Source organism: Athene noctua, chromosome 6, assembly GCF_965140245.1.
Source record: "Athene noctua chromosome 6, bAthNoc1.hap1.1, whole genome shotgun sequence".
Lineage (NCBI taxonomy): Eukaryota > Metazoa > Chordata > Aves > Strigiformes > Strigidae > Athene > Athene noctua.
Window position 1 is genome coordinate 33,410,346 of NC_134042.1, and position 23,267 is coordinate 33,433,612.

The window sequence follows — 23,267 nt, forward strand, 5'->3', positions numbered from 1 at the left end:
ACAGTTCACAGAATCGATGGACTCTAGGGATCTATCAGACCAAGCAGCCAGTAGGACTCAATTCTTGGAATGATAGAATAGCTGATGTTGGGGGAAAACTCTGGAGAGCTTCTAGTCCAAACTCCTGCTCAAAGGAGGGTCAGATAACAGCAGGTTGCACAGGGCTTTGTCCAGCCGAGTTGTATCTCCACATGGACAGAAATGTGGATGGAGACAAAAGCCTCTCCGCAGACCTGTTTCTTTGTTTCAACACCAATTGCCTAAATATAGGAGTCCAGGCCTTCTGATATGTTTTGGGATTAATCAGACATCCACAAAACAAAGTCAGATAAAACAGTTCTCTATTCCTTGGGGGAAGCAGCTATATACTCAACTCTGGCATATAAAATGTCACTATATATAAGCATGCATGGGTAATTGAACAGAGTAATGCATGTCTACTTAAGGGTAAACTTAAACGCATTCCAGGATCTACTAAGTCCCCCATCAATGATAATGGAAGACAGTACATAAATAGACACCTAAATGTATTTATCAATCTAGCATTCACCTTCTACCATAACAGTGATCCTAAGCAACAGAAAGAAAGAGGAAAAAAAAAAAAATCAAATTAGACATACTGAGTCTCTATCACTGAAATTATTTAGGAGCACAGACCAGGTGATCTTGCACTGTCCTTTCCAGCTCTCCAGAAATCTATTTAACATTTTATATTGAAGATATATACTTACAGCATGTGCTCCCTGTATTGTCCGTACAAGGTTGATTCCTTTCCATACATATATATCTCCATTCAATGCACCAGAGTATGTTACTTCATCCCTTGCACAGGCTAGGCACAATATAGTTTGGAGATCACCAGTTTTGCCAAAAACACCACGTTTTGGTGTCAATGAATTGCCACACAAGCTCCAGAACTGCAACATAAAGTGATTCAGAAAGCTGAATATTTCACTAATATACTATAATTTAATATGTACATCTGAAAGAAGTACCTTGCCTCCAGAAGACATCATCATTTTCCCTGCCTTAGTTCTCCAGTTTGTTAACAACTTTCTGTTATTAACCAACTTTATCCTTCCATAAAATCAGCATAGCAGACTAGTTGGGTAAGAGTTTCAGGGTATCAGTATTGAACCAAAGTGAAATTCTTTCAAATTACAATTTGTGAGTCAGTTTTATTTTCAGTCATTGATGAATGACTGAAATTTTTGAAAAGCATTTCATAATAGAATCATCAGATCTTTCTTTGATGTAAGACCTCCATTTTGCAAATGCTACATTTGTTCTTTACTGTAGGCATTTAAAGATGAAATCTAAGCATGTAAATTCTGATAAGGTTGCCATTTGCTCTGTTTGAAAACAGATTATTTTATTACAGACTTACCACTTCTCATCAGAACAACTGATCATGTAAAGCAGCAATCTATGGCAGGCACATCTGAGAACTTTCTAATAGATCACTGGCATGTGATCACAGCAACCACATGAGAGCGAATTTCCTCCTAGGTGATCCAACATGTACTAATGATTCCTAAACTAAAGACATGCAGGGTCATTTGTCAGTGATACTTGCCAACCAAACTTCCAGCTACACTCTAGTTTCTGAGATCTCTGCAGACAAGAAGCACTTGCATATTCCCTTCAAATCCTGCTGTCCAAACATGTAGATGTGCACTGGAAAGTCAAAAAGCTGCTGGAGTAATCCAGCGCAAAATGTGAAAGCATTTATTTCATTACTGCTGACAGGTTACTCTTACATTGTCTAGCATGTTCCCTATATACACGTTTATGAAACTGCATTTCACAGCAAATCTGTTACCAATAATCTGTTTAAAATTCTGAGCCAAGACCAATTAATACAGGATAAGGTAAGCAGTTACAATGAAGATTTTTGTACCAGCCATACTGTAACTAAGAAACAACCACATACTGATTAGACAAATCCCTGTACTATTTCTTCAACCAAAGTACACATCATAGATTATTTTGTTGCTTGAGAAGTTAACTGCACAATCACTGCATAAACCAAACACCTAGCTCCAATATGGAGGTAACATATTGCATAAAATATGATAGTGTTACAAACATGAATGTAATTATTGGTATCTGAAAGAACAAAAAGGAAGGATGGCTTAAGAAAAATACACATCAACAAACATCTTTTACCTCATCCAAATGCCTGTAAATCTCTAGGATTCAGATATTTGGTTAATGTTTTCTCAAAGGAAACATCAATTATTTTTAAAATGCTCTTGTTATTTAAAAAGCCTTTATAGAGCCTTAAAAGTTGCTCAAATAAACTTTTGCTTATCTAGATAGGTATGTTTTGATATCATAAAGCCATCTTAAATATACTAAATCACTGATGGCAAATATTAGCTCACTGTAAGAGTCCTTTTAGATCTTGAATTAGAAGAAAAAGATCATTATTAATCAAGCTCATGGAAATTTGTAAATGAGATGCTAAACACTATGATAAATCAAAGACGTATGCAATCTAGCCAACACATTGAATATTTTTTTTCAATAAACCATTAATCCATATTGATCTAAAAGTTCATTGTATAAAGCACCACACATTTTTCCCACCATAGGAACCTATGCACAAGAGCAATACAGAACTTTCAAGCTGCCATCTACTGCTTTTATGTGGTAACACATAAGACAGTGCATGTGAGAAGGCAGTGACTGCAGGAAATGTATCTGATGGCAGTCAAGCATTGATAATCCTGATGACAGAGTTAAACCTGAAAAAGAAGCTGCTTCTGCACAGCAGTTGGTACATGGATCAAACAAACCTGAAAAGTTTCATCAAAACTCTGCTTGAAAAAGACATGAACTGTCGAAATTATGAATCCTGTAACAGGTACAGAGTGCTCAAAATGACACAGGTAAGAATAACATCAAGAAAAAGAAAAGAATTAAAAGAAAGATCAAATCATCTTCCTTTCTATTTCCATTGTATTCCCATACTCTCTCAAACTGTAAAAAATGGTTTTTCAACCCATTTCACCTCCACAGTGTAACAGTTCATTAATTCAAGAATTCATTAAATTCAAGAATCAGATGCTGGAGTACCTGGACTCACCTCAAATGTATGCACCCTCTCTTATGCTTCTTGGGATTTCAAACAGCATGTTTTAGACAACCGAGTTTTAAATTATATTATGATCATTACATACAGTGCTACTGACAACTAGTTCATTCCTCCTGCATTCCTTCTGTCAGGGCATGAACTCTTTTTAGCAGAGATGGTCCGTCTTCCACTATATGTATCTTGTAAAGTATGTAGTGTAGTCAGGTGGGATCCATGACTACAATTCCTAAGAAGTAGTATTGTTCTTACAGAGCACCTCCCATATTATAATTATATACTCCTTTCAGGTTTTATTTTTATATCTTTTATAAGCTACTGCAGCTTCAAAATTTTATGAATTAACATTTATTCCATTACCTTGATGTGTTTTACGCCACAGCTGACGAGCTTGTTTGGCTGGTACAGATCCCAAGAAATATCAAATATCTGCATAGAAAGACCCAAGGATGTCAGCAGAGATGGCCCTTCTATCACGGGACAGTTAAAATCATAAAAACTGGCACAAATTAAGAGACAGTCCTTTTAATGGAACTATTGGAACGAGTTTTTAATCCCCTCATTCAATACTGACATTGTAATGTATAGCTCGTATTAGTTGTTTGGTTTTTTTCCTAATTACAACACATGATAAAACAACATTAAGGTTCATTTAAAGACTAGAAAAATTTAAGCAATTATTTGTATTTTGATTTCCCATATGGGGATTAGTGTCTAGGAAGTGCATTAATTTTGTACTTCCCCTACGTGCTTACAGTCTCAACAAACCATACACAAATAAATGGTGTTACACGTTTCATTTTAGAAATAAATGCACATATCTTATGTATCTTCACATATTAATACATATCCAAACCATGCAAATTCAATTTCTAAAACATAAAGTGTTCAGACATAGCTCTAGTATTTATACACAGACATGGTTTAACAAACTAAAACCACGTTGACACTCAAATTCTGTAGTTATACTTACTCTGTCTGTATGACCAGGAGCCATTGATAACAATTTTCCTCTTCTCCAGTCCCATACACAAACCGTGTTTTTCGAATCCAAACCAACTGAGACCAAACGCTAAAAATGTCCAAATTAGATAAATAAATTAAAATAACTCAATATATTAATGAAAGCTAGAGTTGTAATTTTGAATGGTAACACATTCATAACATATTTGAGTTAGAAGTTATAGCTACATTTTGATATAGAAGAAAACTTAAGATACATCTTATGCCAAAGCTTCCATAGATGCATCTCTTCTTTATGAGTGTGATGTCATAACTGAAGCAAGATCTTCTCAGATAACAACATATTTCTGATTTATGATGTTTAATATATAGAATTACATATAGCACACATGGCTAGCAGCAGTCAGTAAACATTTTCAGAAAGGAATAATCTCACTGAAGGTAATAAGACTACATCTGTTTACTTTTACTTACATATAACTTGCAGAATTTAAATATTTACAAGTTCAGGAGATTTAAAAAAATCTGCAATCTTATTGGAAACAAACAAAATATGAAAAACAGTTAAAAGCTTCAGGAGTCTTTTGCTTAATTCTTCAAAACATGTATGAGTAACTATTCCTGTCTGAATCCTTCCTCAAACCAAAATCCAGCAAGACCCCAAACATAAAAATTTCATGATATCTAATATTCAGAAAGAGTCTGAAGCCAGTTAAGCTGTAAAACTAGTAAGGACTAAAAGATTGTTCTGAGAAAATAAGGAAAAACAAAAGTTTGAGATCTTCCTATTCTCTGCAGCCTGTCTTACCTTCAACTGTGAAGATATTTTGCAAAGATTTCTGGACACAAATCATTGATTGTATTAGCCAAGAGTCCACTTTTAATGCATCTCTTAACCAGTCAAAATGTTATTTTTCCTATAGAAATTCTCAACAGAAAGACTAACAGTATTATAAGTCAGATAAAAAGAAGCTGAGTGATTTTGAGTTTTGTTTTTAAAGAAAATTAAGTCCTTTTGTTCAGTTTATGCACAAATTATGACATTTTGAGAAATGAAAGCTTTGCAAATCTTTAGGACAAACTTTTTTCCACTGTTCAGCAGTTAATACTTACATACATTAAAGACAAATTTAGTTTCAATTTCTATGTAGATTATCAACATGAGTTTGTAAAAGCAAACCTCAAACTTAAGTAAATTTTTTCCCAAAGACAGAAACCTACTCAAAATAATATCATTTCTTTACTGTCTGAAAAGATCCAAGATTATGAGAAGAAAAATAAACAAGTTAAATACAATCGCTATCCATGCTCCATATTTATTTATGCCAACTTCAATTTTTCAGACACCGCAAAGTTCAATCTTTCGATTCCATCTTTGAAAACATTCTTGGAAGAAACATCAGTTTTAATTCCAGCTACACTTCCAAGCAGTTCAATTCCAGTCCTACTGCAGAATGAGAGGCGTAAATGCAGACTAGTTTTACAATTACTGCATACCCACCACAAAAATTTTGGGTGATGCCACTCCAGACATAACCTAATACACTGCCTTCTCAAAAAGGGAGATTAAATTATGTTCTCAGTTCTCCCAAGAACTAGAAAATCTTGTTACCAACCAGCACACCCCCAAAGTGGAGCGGAGCTCAGAGAAGAGCAAAAACAGTGAGCTCAGGGCAGAATGTATCATAAAGCAAGTTGAACCTCTCTCAACACTGGGGAGACTGGAGGGTAACCTTGGTTTTAGATGACACAGCTTCATCAGTGAATCACCAGGCTCCCCAAGGCAATTAACAAAGGATAATAAGTGAAGAATAAATAATGTCTTCCTGAGCTAGTCAGACCAGTTGGGAGTGGGGAGGAGAGTGCGTATGTGGCAGAGCCCAACATGAAGTATAAAAACTGAACAACTAATAAAACAAACTTTGAAGAGGGCAATGGGCTTGACCTCACTTCAATCCACATATTCCTTCTCAGCGACTGGAGATGCCCAACATCATGACACTGATCATACAGACACTAGTAACAGGAACCACATTTTTATTGTGATTCACCTGTACACTGCAATTTCTTGTGCTGTGATTTCAGTATATTGCTGTATCACTCTACTAAATCAAAATCCCATATAATGCCAAATGTATCAAGTAAGTATGTTTAATATCAAATATTAAACCATCTAAAAGAACCTGGTCAGGGACTGTGACAAATTTGGATTTATAGGGGTAGGCAAGATGTAAACATATTTTGCAGATCTTTCTGAACTGGATTTGTGTTTTATTGTATCTCCATATAGAGACAATTCTGGAGATGCAGATCTTCAAAAACCTATAACCAGCTTTCCTTTGCAACCTCAGATTTCTAACAAATGCAATGAAAATAGTGATCATATGGAAATGCTGAGAAAAGCGGACAGCCTAAATTCTGACCATTTATGGCTTTAAACACAAGAATCAGTACTGGGTACTCCTAGAACAAATCACAGACCTACATTCAACTCCCTCCAGTACACACAGAGAATGCATAACAGCATTCTAAAAAAGAATGAGGGGACTTCAATCCTAATTAGATACATTCTGACCTTAAATTATTAAGGGTGTTCAAGTGAGGAAGTGACATGACAAGTTACACAGACAAAAGCATAGAGAAAAGATAGCAATGGCAAGCAGAAATGATGTTCTAGAAAGAAGATGACTCTGAAAGTTGACTCCCTAAACATTGAGAAACCTAAATGATAAAATCTGTAGGTCATTCCAACATTCCAAATGCAAAACCTCCCTACAACAATTACAGCATGTTTTAACAGAAACAAGCTATAGCTAGGCTCTCCTCTATTTGTGGTCAGTAGAGCTCCATTTGATATTGTCTTAATAATGACAGCAACTGGTCTCTGCAATACTACTGCTTTCTCAAGTGAGGATGTAAGTAACAGATACTGACCTTTTTAGCAAGTGAAAGGAACCGAGAATGTAGCTAAATCTGAGTATCACACTGCAAGGCTAAGTAGGAGGCAAACAAGTGCTGCATAAAACCAGGAGAGCACAACTGCAGAAAGGACTTTCATGGCTAATACCTCCTCAGCTGCTACCTAATGTGTATTTTCCAATGCATCAATCAAGAAAGCCTCTTTACTCACAGGAGCAAGTGTCTGGTAAAAATTATCTCCCTTACAGGTAGCGACTCTGAGAACCAATTTACTACTCTGATAATGTTTTAGAGTAACAAAATATAATCCAAAAAAACCTTTTTCCTGACACTTAGATCCCAGATACAAGTCTGAACAATCAAACATCGAGAGCCATCAATGCATGCAATGCATGACAGAGAAGGGGTTACTGCCTGAAGACATATGGAGTCCAAGATGAGTAGTAACACAACGGGACTGCCATCACTTTCTGCACAAGACACACCCCCACACAAGGGAGATCCACTATCTCCAAACATTTGGTGTAACCCTGAACTGTGGCCTACAGACTACAAGAACCTGCCTATCACCCCATCTTCACGCAAAACTTTTTTGAAGTTATGCTTTTCTTGACAAATGTGAATATTTGTCAGTCACTACTACTGCCAACTTTTTGCCTCAACTTGAGAATAAACAGATAAAACCTGAATACTTCCTTAAAAAAAAAAAGCTACATAAGATTTCTGACAGATAAACAATTTATTTGTTTGAAAAAAGAATACTAATCACATACCTGACCATCTAAATCAAAAGCCAAGCAAGCTATACCATGTGTGTGAACATCTTTCAGAACAGATACAGTTTGCACAGTGTACGAGTCCCACACGCAGATGTACGGTTCTTTTCCGACTTGACCTGTTGCCACCAACACACGTTCAGGATGCAAAGCAAGGCTGCCAAAGAAAAAGATATAAAAATATTTTTGTATGAAACTTTTCACTTTTGCCTACTAGGTTGCATTAATATTTTTCCTTAAAAATTATTTTACAATATTTTCCCATTGATAGTAGATATTAACAAGTCATTTTGTATCACAGACTCCACAATTACTGTAAAATTCCCATAATACAGTATACGCCATCACCTTTCTTGGATGTGAACATTCAAGCCTTCTCCAGTTAAGCCAACTGCAGAATAGTCATTAATCCTCTGCTCCAAAATACTGAGTGTATTAAATAGATCAGATGTTCATGCACTTAATTTTCCTTTTTTTTCTATTTCTAGACATTTAAAAACCCAAAGGACAGACAGCAAAAGTTAGTGTCTAGCTATCTACACATCTATCATCCATGCAGAGAGATATGCATCTCCAGAAGTACTTCATTCCACATATTATCTGGCATCCTTTTTTAATGAGAGGACTGAATAGACTTCTGAAGCTATCTCTCCACTGATCATACAGCAAGCCAAAGCATGACTAGCTTAGAGTAGATGTTAGGACTGGACTTCAGATAACTAAACTGAAGTGAGATGAAAATTATCTTAAATGTGTTAATTTTAATATAGAACAAGTGGGAATAGTTGATTTTGAATAATTACTAACTTTTCACATTTCTAACATTGTGGAGAATCTTCTTAGTTTGTATTTCAGAGACTTTCAAAGTCCACGGTGGATCATCAAAACTGTTTCGTTAAATCTGGAACCAAGCTAGAAAGCATGCCAGTCAGCAAGATTTTTTTTTTTGTTTGTTTATGCAAGCAAGCTGCAAGGGAGGACATGAGATTTGAAGATTTGTATTGCATAATACAAAAAAGTAAGAATATATTCTAACAGAAACCCAAACAAGCTACTTGATGATATTCTACATGGACTAGGTACAGCAGTCCAAAATTATGTGAGAATTACCACATGTAAGTCAGGAAGATAAAATTTCAAAAGTTGGCTATTTAATTTTGTTTAAAAATCTCCTCCCCTAAGTAATCATAGAGTAATGATCTTGAGAGACTGGTGGAAAGAACCACTAACAAAGTACACAACATGTATTTATCTTCTCAGTCTCACTTGGAAAGGAGAAAGGTTTTGCACTTCGCAATGGTAAGATGATCTTAAACATAAACAGAGATTTTGATATATGAAGTTCAAAGCGTGGAGACAAGAGGAGTCTAGAAACATAGAAGAAATATTCAGGGTAAAGCTAATCAGGAAGTGACCATAAAGATCTACCTCAAAAGATGTATATTTTCTACATACATACAAAAAGAAGAAAACCATGTACACTACACATTTTTCTATTTTTTGTATTTTTAATACAGCATTTCAGTTGGTTGATATTGCTTGAAAAATTCCACATGCACAACTCTGACAGGAACCTTTAACTTCAAACTTATAAAGGTAAGAAGACTCTGGACCTTCCAACCTTTCTACAGGAATTCCTTTTCTTTGCTACTCCACGTTATCCTCAGCACCACGACGAAGCAACCAGTATTTCCCCACTCTGCTTCTCTTCACCCCAGAATTATTTCTCTGGTTCTTTCCTTCCTTCTTTATTTGACAAAGCAACTTCATAATTAAAAAACAATGTAGAAAGGAGCTGGTAGACAAAACTTACTATATTTCATTTCAGTTCTGCTACCCAATCCTGACCAACACCTGCACATCTCCCAGAACACACACAGGCAGATGGCATATGCATGGGGAAAAATTAAAAGCATCTGGAGGAGAAAATGCTGCATTTAACATGATCTAATTTTTACGATGACACCACAGAGAGGTAAGACCACATGGACCGTAAAGAAATTCAAGAGAAATGAAGTAAAAAGAATATGAAGGGTATGAAAGGGGGGGGGGGAGAAGAAACTGAAGCTACAAAAAAAGTAAAACCACAGCAGTCTGATTCATGACTGATTCATGACCTCTTCAATCCTGTACTTCGTTCTGCTACTACTGCATTGTGCAGTTTCAGGGAAGTGGAAACCACCCCACAGCCCCAAGTTTGCAAAACACTCAGGCACCACCCTGAACACACACACACATGCAAAAGCCCCCTACGCCACACCTTACAAAACACTTTCCATCAACCAAAAATTAGCTTAGCATGTTTTTAACTAAAGACCAGAAGCGACAAACACAACTGATTGGAGATGGAAAGGGCAGCGGTAAAGGCACTACCAAAGCCCAGGAAAATGCTGTCCTATCCCAAGCATGGCAACTCATTCCACTCAAAGTGTATTAGGTGAATACAGAGAACATTTCCTCTCCTTCTAATTAATACATGGCAAATAATAACTAATAGCAAAATCACAGTATTCATTCTTTCTGTATCATGATATAAAATAGTGCCTTAAGCAACTGAGCTCAAATTCTGCCTTCATATGGGATAACGCAGCACAAATTAAGATCCAAAGCCAGTATTTTAATCACAACAGACAACACCATAGAGTTACTGATGTCCTTCCCCTATCATTTCTGTCTCTACAGTAAATCGCGAACAATCTTTAGAGAAAGTCACTGGAAGCAGAAGAAAAGAAATATACAGTGAATATTTTAAAACAGCAAGCTTTTTTTAAAAGAATGCCAATATGCAGGGATTTCAGGGAAACTGAACAGCAGAGCTGTTGGCAGTGACTGAAGAAATACTCACCTGAAAACACCTTCTCTCATAATTTCTTTCACACCAAGGAGTAAAGGATAAGTTAAAGTACTACTTGCAAGTATTTTTATCTGACTGGCTATCACAACACATGGAAAAGGGAAGCATGGGAAGAGTCAAGGGTCTTCTATTTCTATGACTAACACTAAAAAAGACAAACTGCCACACTTACTTACATGATTTTCATATGAACCATGAATGATATGAAGATGCTTTTCCTTAATATTGATGTTTTCGCTATTATTACACCCATGGGGCACCACACTGAATTCCAGGTCTGAAATTTTGAGTCCTGATCAGAACTCAAGGATTTGACTCCAGTTTTAAGCAATATGGAGGCCCTTTTCATTTATTTCATTTGACTATGAGTGGATAAGCAATCCCTACAGGCATAACAATCAATACAAAAATACAGTATCTTGGTCTAACCTCTAGAGTAAAAGCATTCATACAACTCACATATTCATGAACTTTCATTACTAAAACAGTCCTGAGCAATCCATTGTAAATAGCTTCTCAGTGCAGAAAGAAAAAAAATGTAACTGGAATGGATAACCATAAACATTTGCTGTACAGGGACTATGTTGACTCATGGGCATGACGCAGTTAACAGAATCAAACAAGTATGAGTTGTCACTAGATACCCCTAAGATCTCCAAGACACCTCTAAAGAGGTGTACAACTATTGGGATGGTATTTGAAGTAGCTGCTTACTACCCATCTAGTCAGGCCCTGAGGGCAGGCAGAAAAGCACAAGTGTGACTCTACTCTTAAGACAGCTTCCAAATCTGCTGGTGTAGGCTCTGTGGACTTAAGTACACTAACTCCCTCACACAGATTTTCTTGCATTTTTTCTCCTAGGAAGAAGGAGATTGCTTAGTGGAATGAGAAGCTCTGCACTCTGAAGGAAAGAACTCATGTTTCTTTTACAGCCCTGGTAATGAAAGTTGAGATGACCTATCCAGGTTTGACTGCTGAAACTGTGCTTGCATCTAGCCCACACAGCTAGACTGTAAACTTCTGCCTGATTTCTCTCCTCTTCCTTGAAGGATGACTAAGCTGATGAATGAGATATCACTGCTTGTCCAAAAAAGGAAATAAATATTCCTAACGAGACAAGTTCTTCAGGCCTTTTTGCTTGCCTCCAGCCTTCCTGACCTAAGCTTTTCAAGAAGAGATGTTAGACATAACGCAGTGTCTTTGAAGATGCAGATAGGAAGGAAAATGTCCAAAAGGCAAATGGGACCCTGAAACAAGCAGGAATTTGGCTAACAAACTGCTAAGTCAAATTAATTTTGAAAATGCTGTAAAATTTTATACTTCTCAGAAGAGTTCAGAAGTAGAAAATTAAAAAAATCTGCTTGTCACGATTGTAACAAAACCAAACAGCTGGATCTGTAAAGAACTGAGACTTCCATTGATATCTCTGACTGGCAGGTCTTTTCCTAGATAGATATTCAAAGAAGGCTGAAATACAGTATTACAGTTTCAACAGTATAATGAAAAGCGGTATGTTTCTCAATTTAGCACATTCAAGCTCCTCTTTCATATTTCATAACAGAAAAGGTTCTTTCTCCCCTTCAGAGCAGCATGTAAGCATTTCCACCACTCTGACAAGATCCATGCACTGTACAATACCTATGTTAGATTAACGATACTAAATATTAATGGCAGCCTACAAACTAAAAAAAATGTTAAAAAAATGTCCATACTTTGTTTAGGATGAGACCAGAGACATGGAGATGACCCTCCATTTGTGTGAGATTTGTAATGGTGTGGGATCCTGAAGGAATTAGTTTACAACAAACTATTATAAAAGAAATTACTATTTTTTCATTTTTACTTGGTTTGTGCTGAGAATTAACAGGCATTGATTAATACAGACAAGCTGCAGACAAGGACACAGTATTAAAGATGATGTTTCCTTAGCAACAATATTGGATGAAAATCCAAGAACATGTTCATGTGACTACTCCTGAGCTTCACAAAACTAGGGCACCAGTAAAAATGCATGAAGGAATACTGCAGTAAAATAACAGCATCTCAGATATCTATTCATTAAGTGTTAATTCAAGTGTGAAATTGTTTCTATGAGTAAATACAGAAAAATATTTTCATTGTATATTTACAGACATTTTACATATAGTTGTGAATATTTTCTTATTTGCTGCCATGTACCTGTATTTTCCCAGAAAGAATGACAGGAGAAACTACAAACCACTTCTGTCATACTATTTAAGTTGTTAAAGCAGAAAGAGCTGTAACAAGCAAACATCTCTCATCAAAATTTAGACAGATCAAGTCAGAGCATGCTCACTTCCCGTAGACAAAACAAAGCAGTACTCATCATAGAGCATCACTACTGGGTCTTCCATATAGCTACTGTCATAGCACCCATAATGTCAAATATAGCTCTCTGAAGATTCCTTAAATTGTATAAGCATCCAACTTCAAAGTAAAAGAATCTGAACTGGAGACAGGGAGGATGAACATAGATTATTCCCAGCTGCAGTTTCTCTCATTATCATTCCATATTCTCCCGTCTGGGATCCAAATGTTTTTAGACTAATAAGAAATGTTTATAAGCAACCTAGAGAATCCTAAAAATTGCTTTGGGCTCCCATCTGACCAAAAAAATAAGCAGGAGGGGGAAAAAAAAAATAAATAAAAAGACCAGATGAACTTCAAAGAGAAGGAAAGAGATAGAGAATGAGTACAGTAACACTGATGCAAAGTTCCCAACTCATCAAGGATGAAAACTGAGGGAAAAGATTCTGGGAACTACAGGCCACTTTGCGCAGATGCCCATTTTTGCCTTCCACAGCCACGTCCTCCACTGCTGAGGTAGGGATTGGTTTCAGCTTTCTCGTAAAAGTGTTACCATCTCTAGAAAAGAGATTAAAAATAAAGACATTCCCCTTCTTTTCAATATGAATGATTTTGCCAGTGCCAATAGGAGAAACCAGTTTTTGACTGACCAGGGGGTGCTAGGTTTTTTTTCCAAATTCCATGCGATATTGACACTTTCACGAACACGTTTTCACAATCTGAGGAATGTTTCTTTTCTAACATGCTCCTTGAAAAAGAAGGCAGCAAAATTACTTGCATGCTGCTAGAAAAAAACCTCTTCTCACAGAAAAGTCAGAAATATCATATACTCCAGAATGATTTGGAGATAAATTTGCTAGGGCAGTGTCCTATTATCTTCTACTAGCTATTCACATGAAAGAAGCAATTCAATTATAACTGGTGGTACAATAACGTGACATTAACTAAAGCCTGAAGGTAACCAAGGAATGGAATACGACCTAAAAAAAAAAAATCTAAATTCCTTCTTTCCTCATGGGACAATGCAAGAACTTAAGACTCATTCTTTAAACAATTATTAAACTGTCAAACATAACACCCCCTCCAGTATCAGCAATACAAAAAAAAAAAAAAAAAAAAAAAAAAAAAAAAAGGAGGGGGGTCAAAGGGAGGAAAAAAACCCAGAAGAGCAGGATCTGCAGAAAGAAAAGGTACTGCAGTCAGCTGTCAATAACTTGAGAGAGGCAGTTCAGGACTCAGCTGTTTTGGGTTAGTACATATGATGGCTTAAAAAAGATCCCTTAACAGATCAACAAGCACTATTAAATGATTTGGTTAGGATCCATCAGGTACAAAGTTAGAAACCAGTTCTTCACTCATGGATACAAGTGTTGAAAAGTATACAAAATGATCACAGTTTAAAAAACTGAGGCAGCCTCAAATTGAAGTGGAAATACTGATTTCCCACTCTAACCAGTTTACAAGCTAAGAAGCTACTTAATTAGCTTAAGTAAAGACCATCATGCTGTAGCCACTTAATTATGTGGACACTGAGACAAGTATGCTTATAAAATGAGAACAGATTTAATTTCAAATAAAGTTTGCAATGAAATACAGGCTAGAAAGGGAAACTGAATGACAAAAATTCTTATCACTGTTATAATCACTCTCATTCTCATTTCAGTGCACAAAAACTCACTGCACTGTTTACTGAATTCAAAATATACAGAATAAACGATTTAACGTCAAAGAATCATTTGCTCCAAATCTTGTAGCCAGAAAAGTTTTTAAAATTTCTTTCCAGAAAAGGATTATTTTGGATGCTTGTTAACTTGCTTGAGGTACAAAATTTTCTCATTTCTAAATCTTTCTCTGTCTTGGTAAAACCCTTCAAACAACCCTTCATCCAGTCAGCATTGTTTGCTGCTTCTCCGTAAGAGACTGGCAACAGTTTTAACTAGATTAATCTTCCCTCTGTTATTTTTGTGATTAATCCTAGATCTTCTAGTATTACATAGAAAAAAAAAAAAAAAAATCACAGCTTGTATATTTTTCTTTCATATATCTGAATAAGTATATTAAACAGAAATTCAGTCTTCTCTCCCATGGGATATATTATGAAAAACTTATCTGAATATTCAAGAGTGGAGTCACAGAATAATTAGTGACAATTTTTGAAAGGTTCTTCTTTTATACAGAAAGGTCACACTGATAAAATTAGCAGTTGGCTTAAAATAAGGAATGGTGGGAAGAAGGCAGTGGCAAAGCTGCAAACAAAATAAGCTGAGATAAGCACAATATTCTGTGCTTCAATGGACTGTATTACATTACCAACCAAAGCAGGTTTAAAGCAGAAGAAAGCACTAAGACAATCTTTTATCTTGCCAACCCTGGAGACTGCTGATCAACGAGATTTCTTTCCGAGCTCTTGAGAACACCAGGCTATGTATGTTCTGCAGGTGTTAGCCAGAGGTGTCTTCCTACAGAAAAGGAAAGCCAAGAACATCCATAACACTTGTCTCAAATTTACCATCCTAGCATCTAACTTCACGCCCAGAAAGGTGAAATGAGCCAGGACATAACTTAAAGCTGGGACAACAGCTGAACCATTGTTTAGAAAAACTATAAAAATGTGATGGAGGCCACAGAACAGAAGTATTTCCATGGAAGATTGTCTGCTAAACCCAACAAAAACCCCACATGTACCAAAGCATAAAACCAGGAAAGAAGCATTGGAAAATGCAGTAATACTATACGGACTCCAAGGTTAATGTGTATTAGGTGGGCAATGAAAGCTGTTGCACATGTGGGCTCACAAACTTAATTACTAAAAAACACCAAAAAGAGAAAATGGATAAAGAGCATTCATGAGCAACACTTTCAATAAAATACAGCTCTTGTGTTCTAAAATTATGTTTATTTCAAGAATATTGATCCAGTTCGTTATTCCCAACAAGGCAATGTATACTCGTTATCACAAGCATTTGCCATAACCTGCAAAAGATAAAAATCACAATTATTTATAAATTAATTTATTACTGAAGAATGTTCCAAATGCTATTCATTTTTATGGTATTAATTTCTATGGTATAAGAAATGGCAGTTGACAAAGCAGTAACTAAAGGAACCTGTAACTAAGAAATGCAAATATTTTCTGAAGTGTAACCTCGATCTAAAAACCACCAAACCAAACATTTACCAGTTCTTCAAATTTTCCTGTTATCTCCCTAGGTGCTCTGGAAGACTAATTTAGCTTAAAATGTCACACTCACGACAATAAACCCTCAGGCAATTTCCAAATGCTGTCAGATTCTTGTCTTGATCTAAGATAAAGCATCATTCACCTTGCTTGCTCCTGTAGAGGGATTATAAACAGGGAACGAGGATTAACACAATTCTAAAAGTCAGGAGAAGGTTTGTAACTGGTGTCAGCTACACAAATCATAGAATTAATCCACTCATTCTGCATGCATGCTGTCTTGATAAAATGGAGACATCTCACCACCACTCACCTTAAATGACTAAAATACAAAAATATTTTTAAGTGACTTCTACTCTTAGGTAAGTTATAGGATTTTTTCCCAATTGTATTTATATATAATATTTGCATGCACCTATATCACAGCGTGACATTTTCAGCAGCTTTATTATTATAGTAAGTTATCCTATAATTCAGAAAATTGAAGGCTTACTCTTATTTTTAACATTATATACAACTAGATTTAGTCACAAGAAGTGCACCACATAACTAGAAAGAAGCAAAGCAGTAAAACAATTTTTTTCCATCTAGTTTTTTCCATCTAGTTTTTAGAAAATTGTTATAAAATTCTGTCTTATCTACAAATCTCATTCTCCAATGCTGGTAAAGAAAAAATACAATACATGATCAGGAGTGAAAAGTGTCAGCTAGAGGTGAGAACACAGTGATTTTGCTATAACTATGAGCACTTTATAAACGTTTTCAGCTTGGAGACATTTGCTTTATTATTATCTGGTTCTTTGTCTCAGTTTGGTTTCTCTTCTGTTCAAGTTGAATTCTTCACCTGAATCAAGCATTTTATTTACATAAAATTTGATGTCAAATATCTAATCACTATAACTTGTGTAAGCCAAAGGAAGTTTAAACTGTAATACATCCTATAGTCAACACAATGTAGAAGGCAAATGAAAAATTTCCCTGCATGACATCTGTCACCAATCTGGCTAAACCATCAGTGGAAGTACCACCTGTGGTACCTACAAATCTGATCACTTTGCTCAAAATGACATTATTCTCTCCAAACTCTGGACACACTTCTCTCAACTCCTGAATTCAAACCCCCAAGAAACATCCACCATAAGCCACAGCAATCCTTGTGAAGAGGAAAGTTCAAATCTAAACAGAATACCAGGGTCTGCTCAGGTGTCCTCCTGTGCCAGCCACAAATCCTACCCACTGTGCCCTGATTAGGTTCTAAAAGGATGCAGAGGTGAGGATTTTCTGAAAATGGGGTCCCAGTTCTGGGACCGGATACATATCCCAGCAGTTTGTTAGCCAAATCAAATGCAGAGAAATCTCTTGGAAGTAATCTAAGGTATATGCTTAAGATTCTTAAATTTCCACATCTTAAAACCTAGTAGTTCTGTTTATATTTGGACAGTCTAAAGTAAAAAAATTCCTGTGAGCAAACTGGCTTACCTCAGCTCAGAGAAAGAGACATTTCAATTGATAGCTCAGGAAGAGTTACTACTCCCATTGTATGAATCCACCGTTTTTCAGCATGAGAACATCACTCTGATGCAAAACAATGCTAATCCACAGACAAGCAATACCAAGACACTGCCAAAGAAGTAAGCCCCAAAAAATATTTCTCAAAGATGATCCCATAAATATTTAAGCAATAAGAAGTTCGACATTGCTATTAGGATGGGAGTTAAAAATAAAGGATTTTTTTTTTTGCTAAAATGAGAGTAAGTAATGCCTGTTTTTAAAGCAAAAGAATCAGACTGATCTGGGCATATAGATACAGGTCTTGATCCACCCTGTCTACAGGCCAAAGCAATAGGCCCTATAAAGAAAACTCCCGTGAAAAAGCTTGGAAGATCAAGCAGTGACATTAGAAAACTTTGAAAAGCAGCTGCAAAGATTGTCCACTGTATCTGCTGAAGTAGTATCTGAATATCCAGGGTTTTCACTGAAGGATAAGCATTAAGCACCATCTTACAGATCCTATTCAAAAGAAGTCTACCAGGAAGTCACTCAAAAGTAATGAGGATTCCCAGTTAAAGTCTTTTTCAGCTAGGCTGAGGAAAGTTATTCTGAAGAAGAGATGTAATATTTCTATAGAGATTTAATAATACAGGTACGCTCTAGCAGCTAGGTAAAACAATGAGAAAAACTGTTTTTCTAACAGAAATGGACACAAAAAGACTTCTTGCTTTAAATGAAGCGTAATAGTGGAATATTTCATGTATCACCAAAATAATAGGTATGTCAGGACAGGGCCTTCAAAAGATTTTCTTCATATTCACAGGCTGATGAAGATGTCTCCCAGATGTCTCCCTCAACTCAACTATCAGCTATACTAACAAATATCAAAGTCTGTCCTCTTTCTGAGTAATGCTGACATCACTTTTGTTGCTTTCATGATCAAAACTGAAGATGAAAAACAAAAACTTGAAATGAAAGGTGATCAACACCAAAAATATTCCATGGATTTGTTATCAGATGGTGCAAACACTGGAATTCTTTGTGGTTTCTATCTTTTGCAATATGTAACTGATAGGTATCATAAGTGCGTCTTAAAAAATCAATCATATCTTTTGCTACCAAGAGTTAAGGCAATCTTGGCTGATTCTGACCTTTTCTGTACAAATCAAGAACTGCATTCTGAAGTCCAGAATTTTACCATTGTAAAAGCTACAACAGCAATACAAATAATGACATTGGTTATTTCTTGTAGAAATGAAAGTCTTTTGTAGCCACTGGAGTAATGAGAGCAATCTGTGCCCTAATGAAAGTAATTTCATATGGATCTATAACATTCTGTAATGTGCTTCATTGATGCACCTGGGGAAATTCATACTACACCAGATGGCACTCACACCAGAATCTCACTGTGTAGAAAATCTTGACTATATGTATTGAAAATCTTGACTATATGTATTTTGAAGAAAACATTCAACCGCATCTAGGTTAAACATTCAACTGAATTATTAGGATGGCAAGGTGAGCTTTCACTCTCTGGCACGTAAGTTCAAGGAATATTATAACTTTATTTCGCTTTTCAAATTATTTCAAGTGCTCAGTAACTTTGTCTACCATGTCAAAATACCAAAAGCAACAGATTATTCCAAGTCAAATAAATATATTGTGAATAAACCAATTTCCTTGGTAATATTATAAAAGCATTATGGTATATCTTAAATCTAAATTTTAAATTGAGCATATGACTGATCCTCATCAGTCCAGATTAGACAGATTTGCCACTGTTATGAGTAATAATTTTTTCTTTTGAAGTCCCTGATGCTAGACAAAAGTGCCATCCCAAATCACAAACGTAACTCCAGAAGTGGTACAATAATATTTTGAAGTTTTTCTAATTAAAAAAACCCTTGAAATATTACAAAATGTAAAACTAAATTCTCCAGCTTTTTTAGCTTTATGTCAGCATCAGCTTACAACTTTAAAACCCCAAAACTGTAGATGACAAAAAGAAATAACTTTTTGTAATTTTTGTTGTTTGAGGGAGGTTTGTAATTATTTCAGATATTGTTTCAAGCCAGGGCTGCTTTTTAAAAAGCCTACAGTGCTTGTGTTAATAATTACAGTAAAATCTAAACTCAACTTTTTATATGTCAGACAAAACTAGCATACTATGTTTTTCAATCTAAAACACGTGAGGGGGGAGGAAAATCAAGTCTTAAATAATTAACTTTTAAACCTGAAGTTTATTTTATGTCTTAACTGAAACTTTAAATTTTACATTCAAAAAACCACAAACATTTGACTTCATATAAACCCTTCACAAGACTTATTTTATTCAAACATGCTAAACTGCTGCCTATCACTATCATAACATTGTAAACACCTTAATAAGTTAACTTCATAGTGCTGTTAAAAATCAGCCAGAAACATAATCTATTTTCTTACCTATACCAAGAGGATGACTAACAAATTAAAACATTAAAAACGTAGGTAAGCAGAAAAACACAGTTGATTTGATTGCACTTTGGAAAAATTAAAAGATTAGGGCAGACCTCAAAATTCTGCAGAAAATACTTAAAAATTTTTAATTATCAAAGATGATTAAGCCTTCAGTTATATTTCCTGTTCTTCTCTGACATCGTCCTAGAGCTCACGTTGGCTCTCTTTTCTCAGAACTAATGTGACAACTACCAAATCAAGAAAAGCATTTTGTACAGCACCAAGATGTTTTCTTATTTAAGTATTGACCTGATCTGACCCTGCCTGTGACTGCTGACAGACTCATCAGAAGGTGATGTGACTGCTGGCTATGAAAAGCATGATGCATGAAGGCAAGCTCATAAGCCTCTAGCTCCTTGCTGTGTCGATCTACTTTAATCAGATTCTGGTATATTTTATATGTTCAGTTCTGGTTGGATATTTTTGGGATTTCTATTCATGCAGTTTTAATTAGGAAAAATAAAGCTTTCAATGGTATGCAGGCATATTAAACAACAGGCAAACTCTTGTCCCATTTCAAAACTGAATCCAGGAAATATTTTATTCTGTATTCCTAAAATATTTTCATTTTAATCAAACTAAATGCAAGCAAAAGGTATTCTAAAACGGCAACACACAAAGTTCTCAGTAAAACAAACAAACAAACTTGTAATGAAGATTCAACAATAAATCTCTCAAAGAACATCTTCCAGACTGGTACAACACATGTTCCCGAACGCGTGTTCTAGAACTAACTACACAGAGAACTTGTTTTTTCTCAAGGAAAAAGAAGATTATTCTCTCTCATCTCTCCCTCTGATCTGTTTAAGATATGAACACAAATCTTCCCTCCAGACTTTTGCACATTTGACATTTTTAAATCACTTAGCGTGAAAAACTGGACAGAGCTTAACTGGGACTTTGTCCTTGTGAACAGTGGCATAAAATGATGTGGTCAGCAGAGGAATTATCTCACTCCTTGTCCTAGCAATTACTTCTGCTGGAAGAAATGCCATTTTAGCAGATAGACAGTCAAAAAGATACTTGAGCCAGAGGCTCAAAGGAGGACTGATTCGGTTAATTATGACGTAATTTAGGTCCCATTAAGTTATGCGTTCTTTAATGGAGGGAAATATTCTGATTGTGCCCTTAAAGAACACCTGAAAATGACAAAGTGAGAGTAGATGGATTTATCTTTAGTATAAACAAAACAAACATGGCACCATATAAGCCTAAGAACAACCTAAGGAAAAGACTTGATTTTTAAGTTGCAAATCTAAACCTCCTGGAAAAATAGAACAATCAGTCCCTCAAAATATTGTATTCAGAAAAGGAAAATGCCTTATTCACAAAGGAGTACATAAGCTTGGTGAATTATCTATTCAAGTGATTTGGGTTGCTATAATAAACCTCTTGGAATGGTACGCATTACATGACTCCTGCATTACACTGCTTTCATCCTTTGAAGCAAGAAAACTGTTTCTTCATCAAGTGCAAATGGAGAATGAATCCCAGTTGTCATGTTTCAGCAGGGACACACCAGCACACACTCCAAAGCCTGCTGTTCTTTGCAGAAAACAAACTATTAAAGCTATTAGGTTTCACAGTAAACATTCCATTGCACATCAAAAAACCAAAATTTATTCTCAAAGTCTCATTTTCTTCAAGAAAAAATAATTTCAAAACTAATTTCCTTAACTACAGACTTACATAAAATTATTTTTATTTGAATTTGCATGTCAGAAGAATATCATAAATGGATGTTTGTAGTCAAAATCATGAAGCTTTGGAACTGAACTTCCAATTCTGGAAGGACCCAACTGTTCAGCTTGGGACTTCAATTTTGATTTTTGGTTGGAAAGTCACTTGGCCTGTCACTGGGCACCACTGAAAAGAGCCTGACTTGATGTTCTTTACACTTTCTCTTCAGCTATTTATATAAATTCATGAGATCCCCTCTGAGCCTTCTCTTCCCTAGGCTAAATGGTCCCAGCTCTCTCAGCCTTTCCTCAGGAGAGATGGTCCAGTTCCTTAATCATCTTCACTGGACTTTCTCTAATAGCACCATATGTCTCCTGCACTGCAGAGCCCAGAACTGGACACAGTACTCCAGGAGTGGCCTCACCAGTGCTGAGTAGAGGGGAAGGATTCCTACCAAAGACTTTCTTTGGGACTTAAGAACAAAGACTGGTTTCCCAGAACTATCCATAATAATAATCCAGAATGTATGCACCTTGTAGGTTTCCTAAATATTACACAAGTGACATTCCGAGGTGTTTCTACGCATGACCAATTTCACACTCGAGGCATAACTGTAAGATCGATTTCACTCCTGTTTTCCTCCAGTAAAGTTATTAGAGGATCTGAAGGGGGATGACTGGCCTTCTTCAAAGGCTATGATTGTGGAAATAATTTGGGAGATTACATTTCTAACAATAACAGAATTCTTCTCTAAAAAAAATATCTGGACTGCATCAAATTCGAGGGCATACGAAGAATTCCTTACTAGAACATGCTGAAGCTTGTTTTTAATCTATCACATTAGTAATTTAAAAGATGGAAGAGGTTGCACATGTAGTGGATAATTAAGACTCCTCATGTGCCAACTGTGGTATTCATTCAGTTATATTCCCTGGAATCCAAAATACATAACTAATCATGGAATTCCTGGTAAAAAATCATAGATCTGCTGCCAAATCAATTGATAAAATTACATCTGACAAAATTTTGTAGCTGTACATAATATCTGTTGCTTAACATTTGTACTTGATTCTCATTTGGGGTTAGGTCAGAAACATACACCATTTATACCAGACAAGAAGACAACAACAAACCTGACAGCAGATACCCTAACTTTTAAGTATTTGAATTATTTGTTGAGATTTTTGAGAACTAGGATGGACCTTGGAGTGTCAATCTACTGAAGGAACAGAAAAGAAGGAAATAAAACAATTTCCTTCAACATTCTTGTGAAATCTTCTGTTTGCCTCTTTTTCTGAGGAAAGATATTCTATTCTTTCAGAAGGTTTTCTTGTGACATGGATCTAATGAAAAGGGAACAAAGAAGGATACAATCAGGTGGAAGAAATACACAGCATCTTTACAGAAAAAGTCCAACAGCTACTTATCCAAGTCACAACAATGCAAAGTTATCAGGAAGAGAGGATGAGGAAAAGACCAGAGTCG

General features: G+C 35.8%; 1 protein-coding gene across 9 annotated transcripts in view; it reads right to left on the reverse strand.

Moving 5' to 3' along the window:
• The window catches only part of EML5 (EMAP like 5), a 116,842-nt gene that overhangs the window by 87,575 nt on the left and 6,000 nt on the right, over window positions 1-23,267 (reverse strand). For all 9 annotated transcript variants that reach the window (XR_012633799.1, XR_012633800.1, XM_074908506.1 and 6 more), the window contains exons 2-5: window positions 7,753-7,912; window positions 4,071-4,169; window positions 3,458-3,526; window positions 732-917 (exon numbers count right to left, since the gene is read on the reverse strand). Coding sequence is in view for 7 of the 9 variants with exons in the window: in XM_074908506.1 (XP_074764607.1) it covers window positions 732-917; window positions 3,458-3,526; window positions 4,071-4,169; window positions 7,753-7,912 (514 nt within the window). In the remaining 2 variants the exon portion in view is untranslated. The remainder of the gene's footprint in view (window positions 1-731; window positions 918-3,457; window positions 3,527-4,070; window positions 4,170-7,752; window positions 7,913-23,267) is intronic.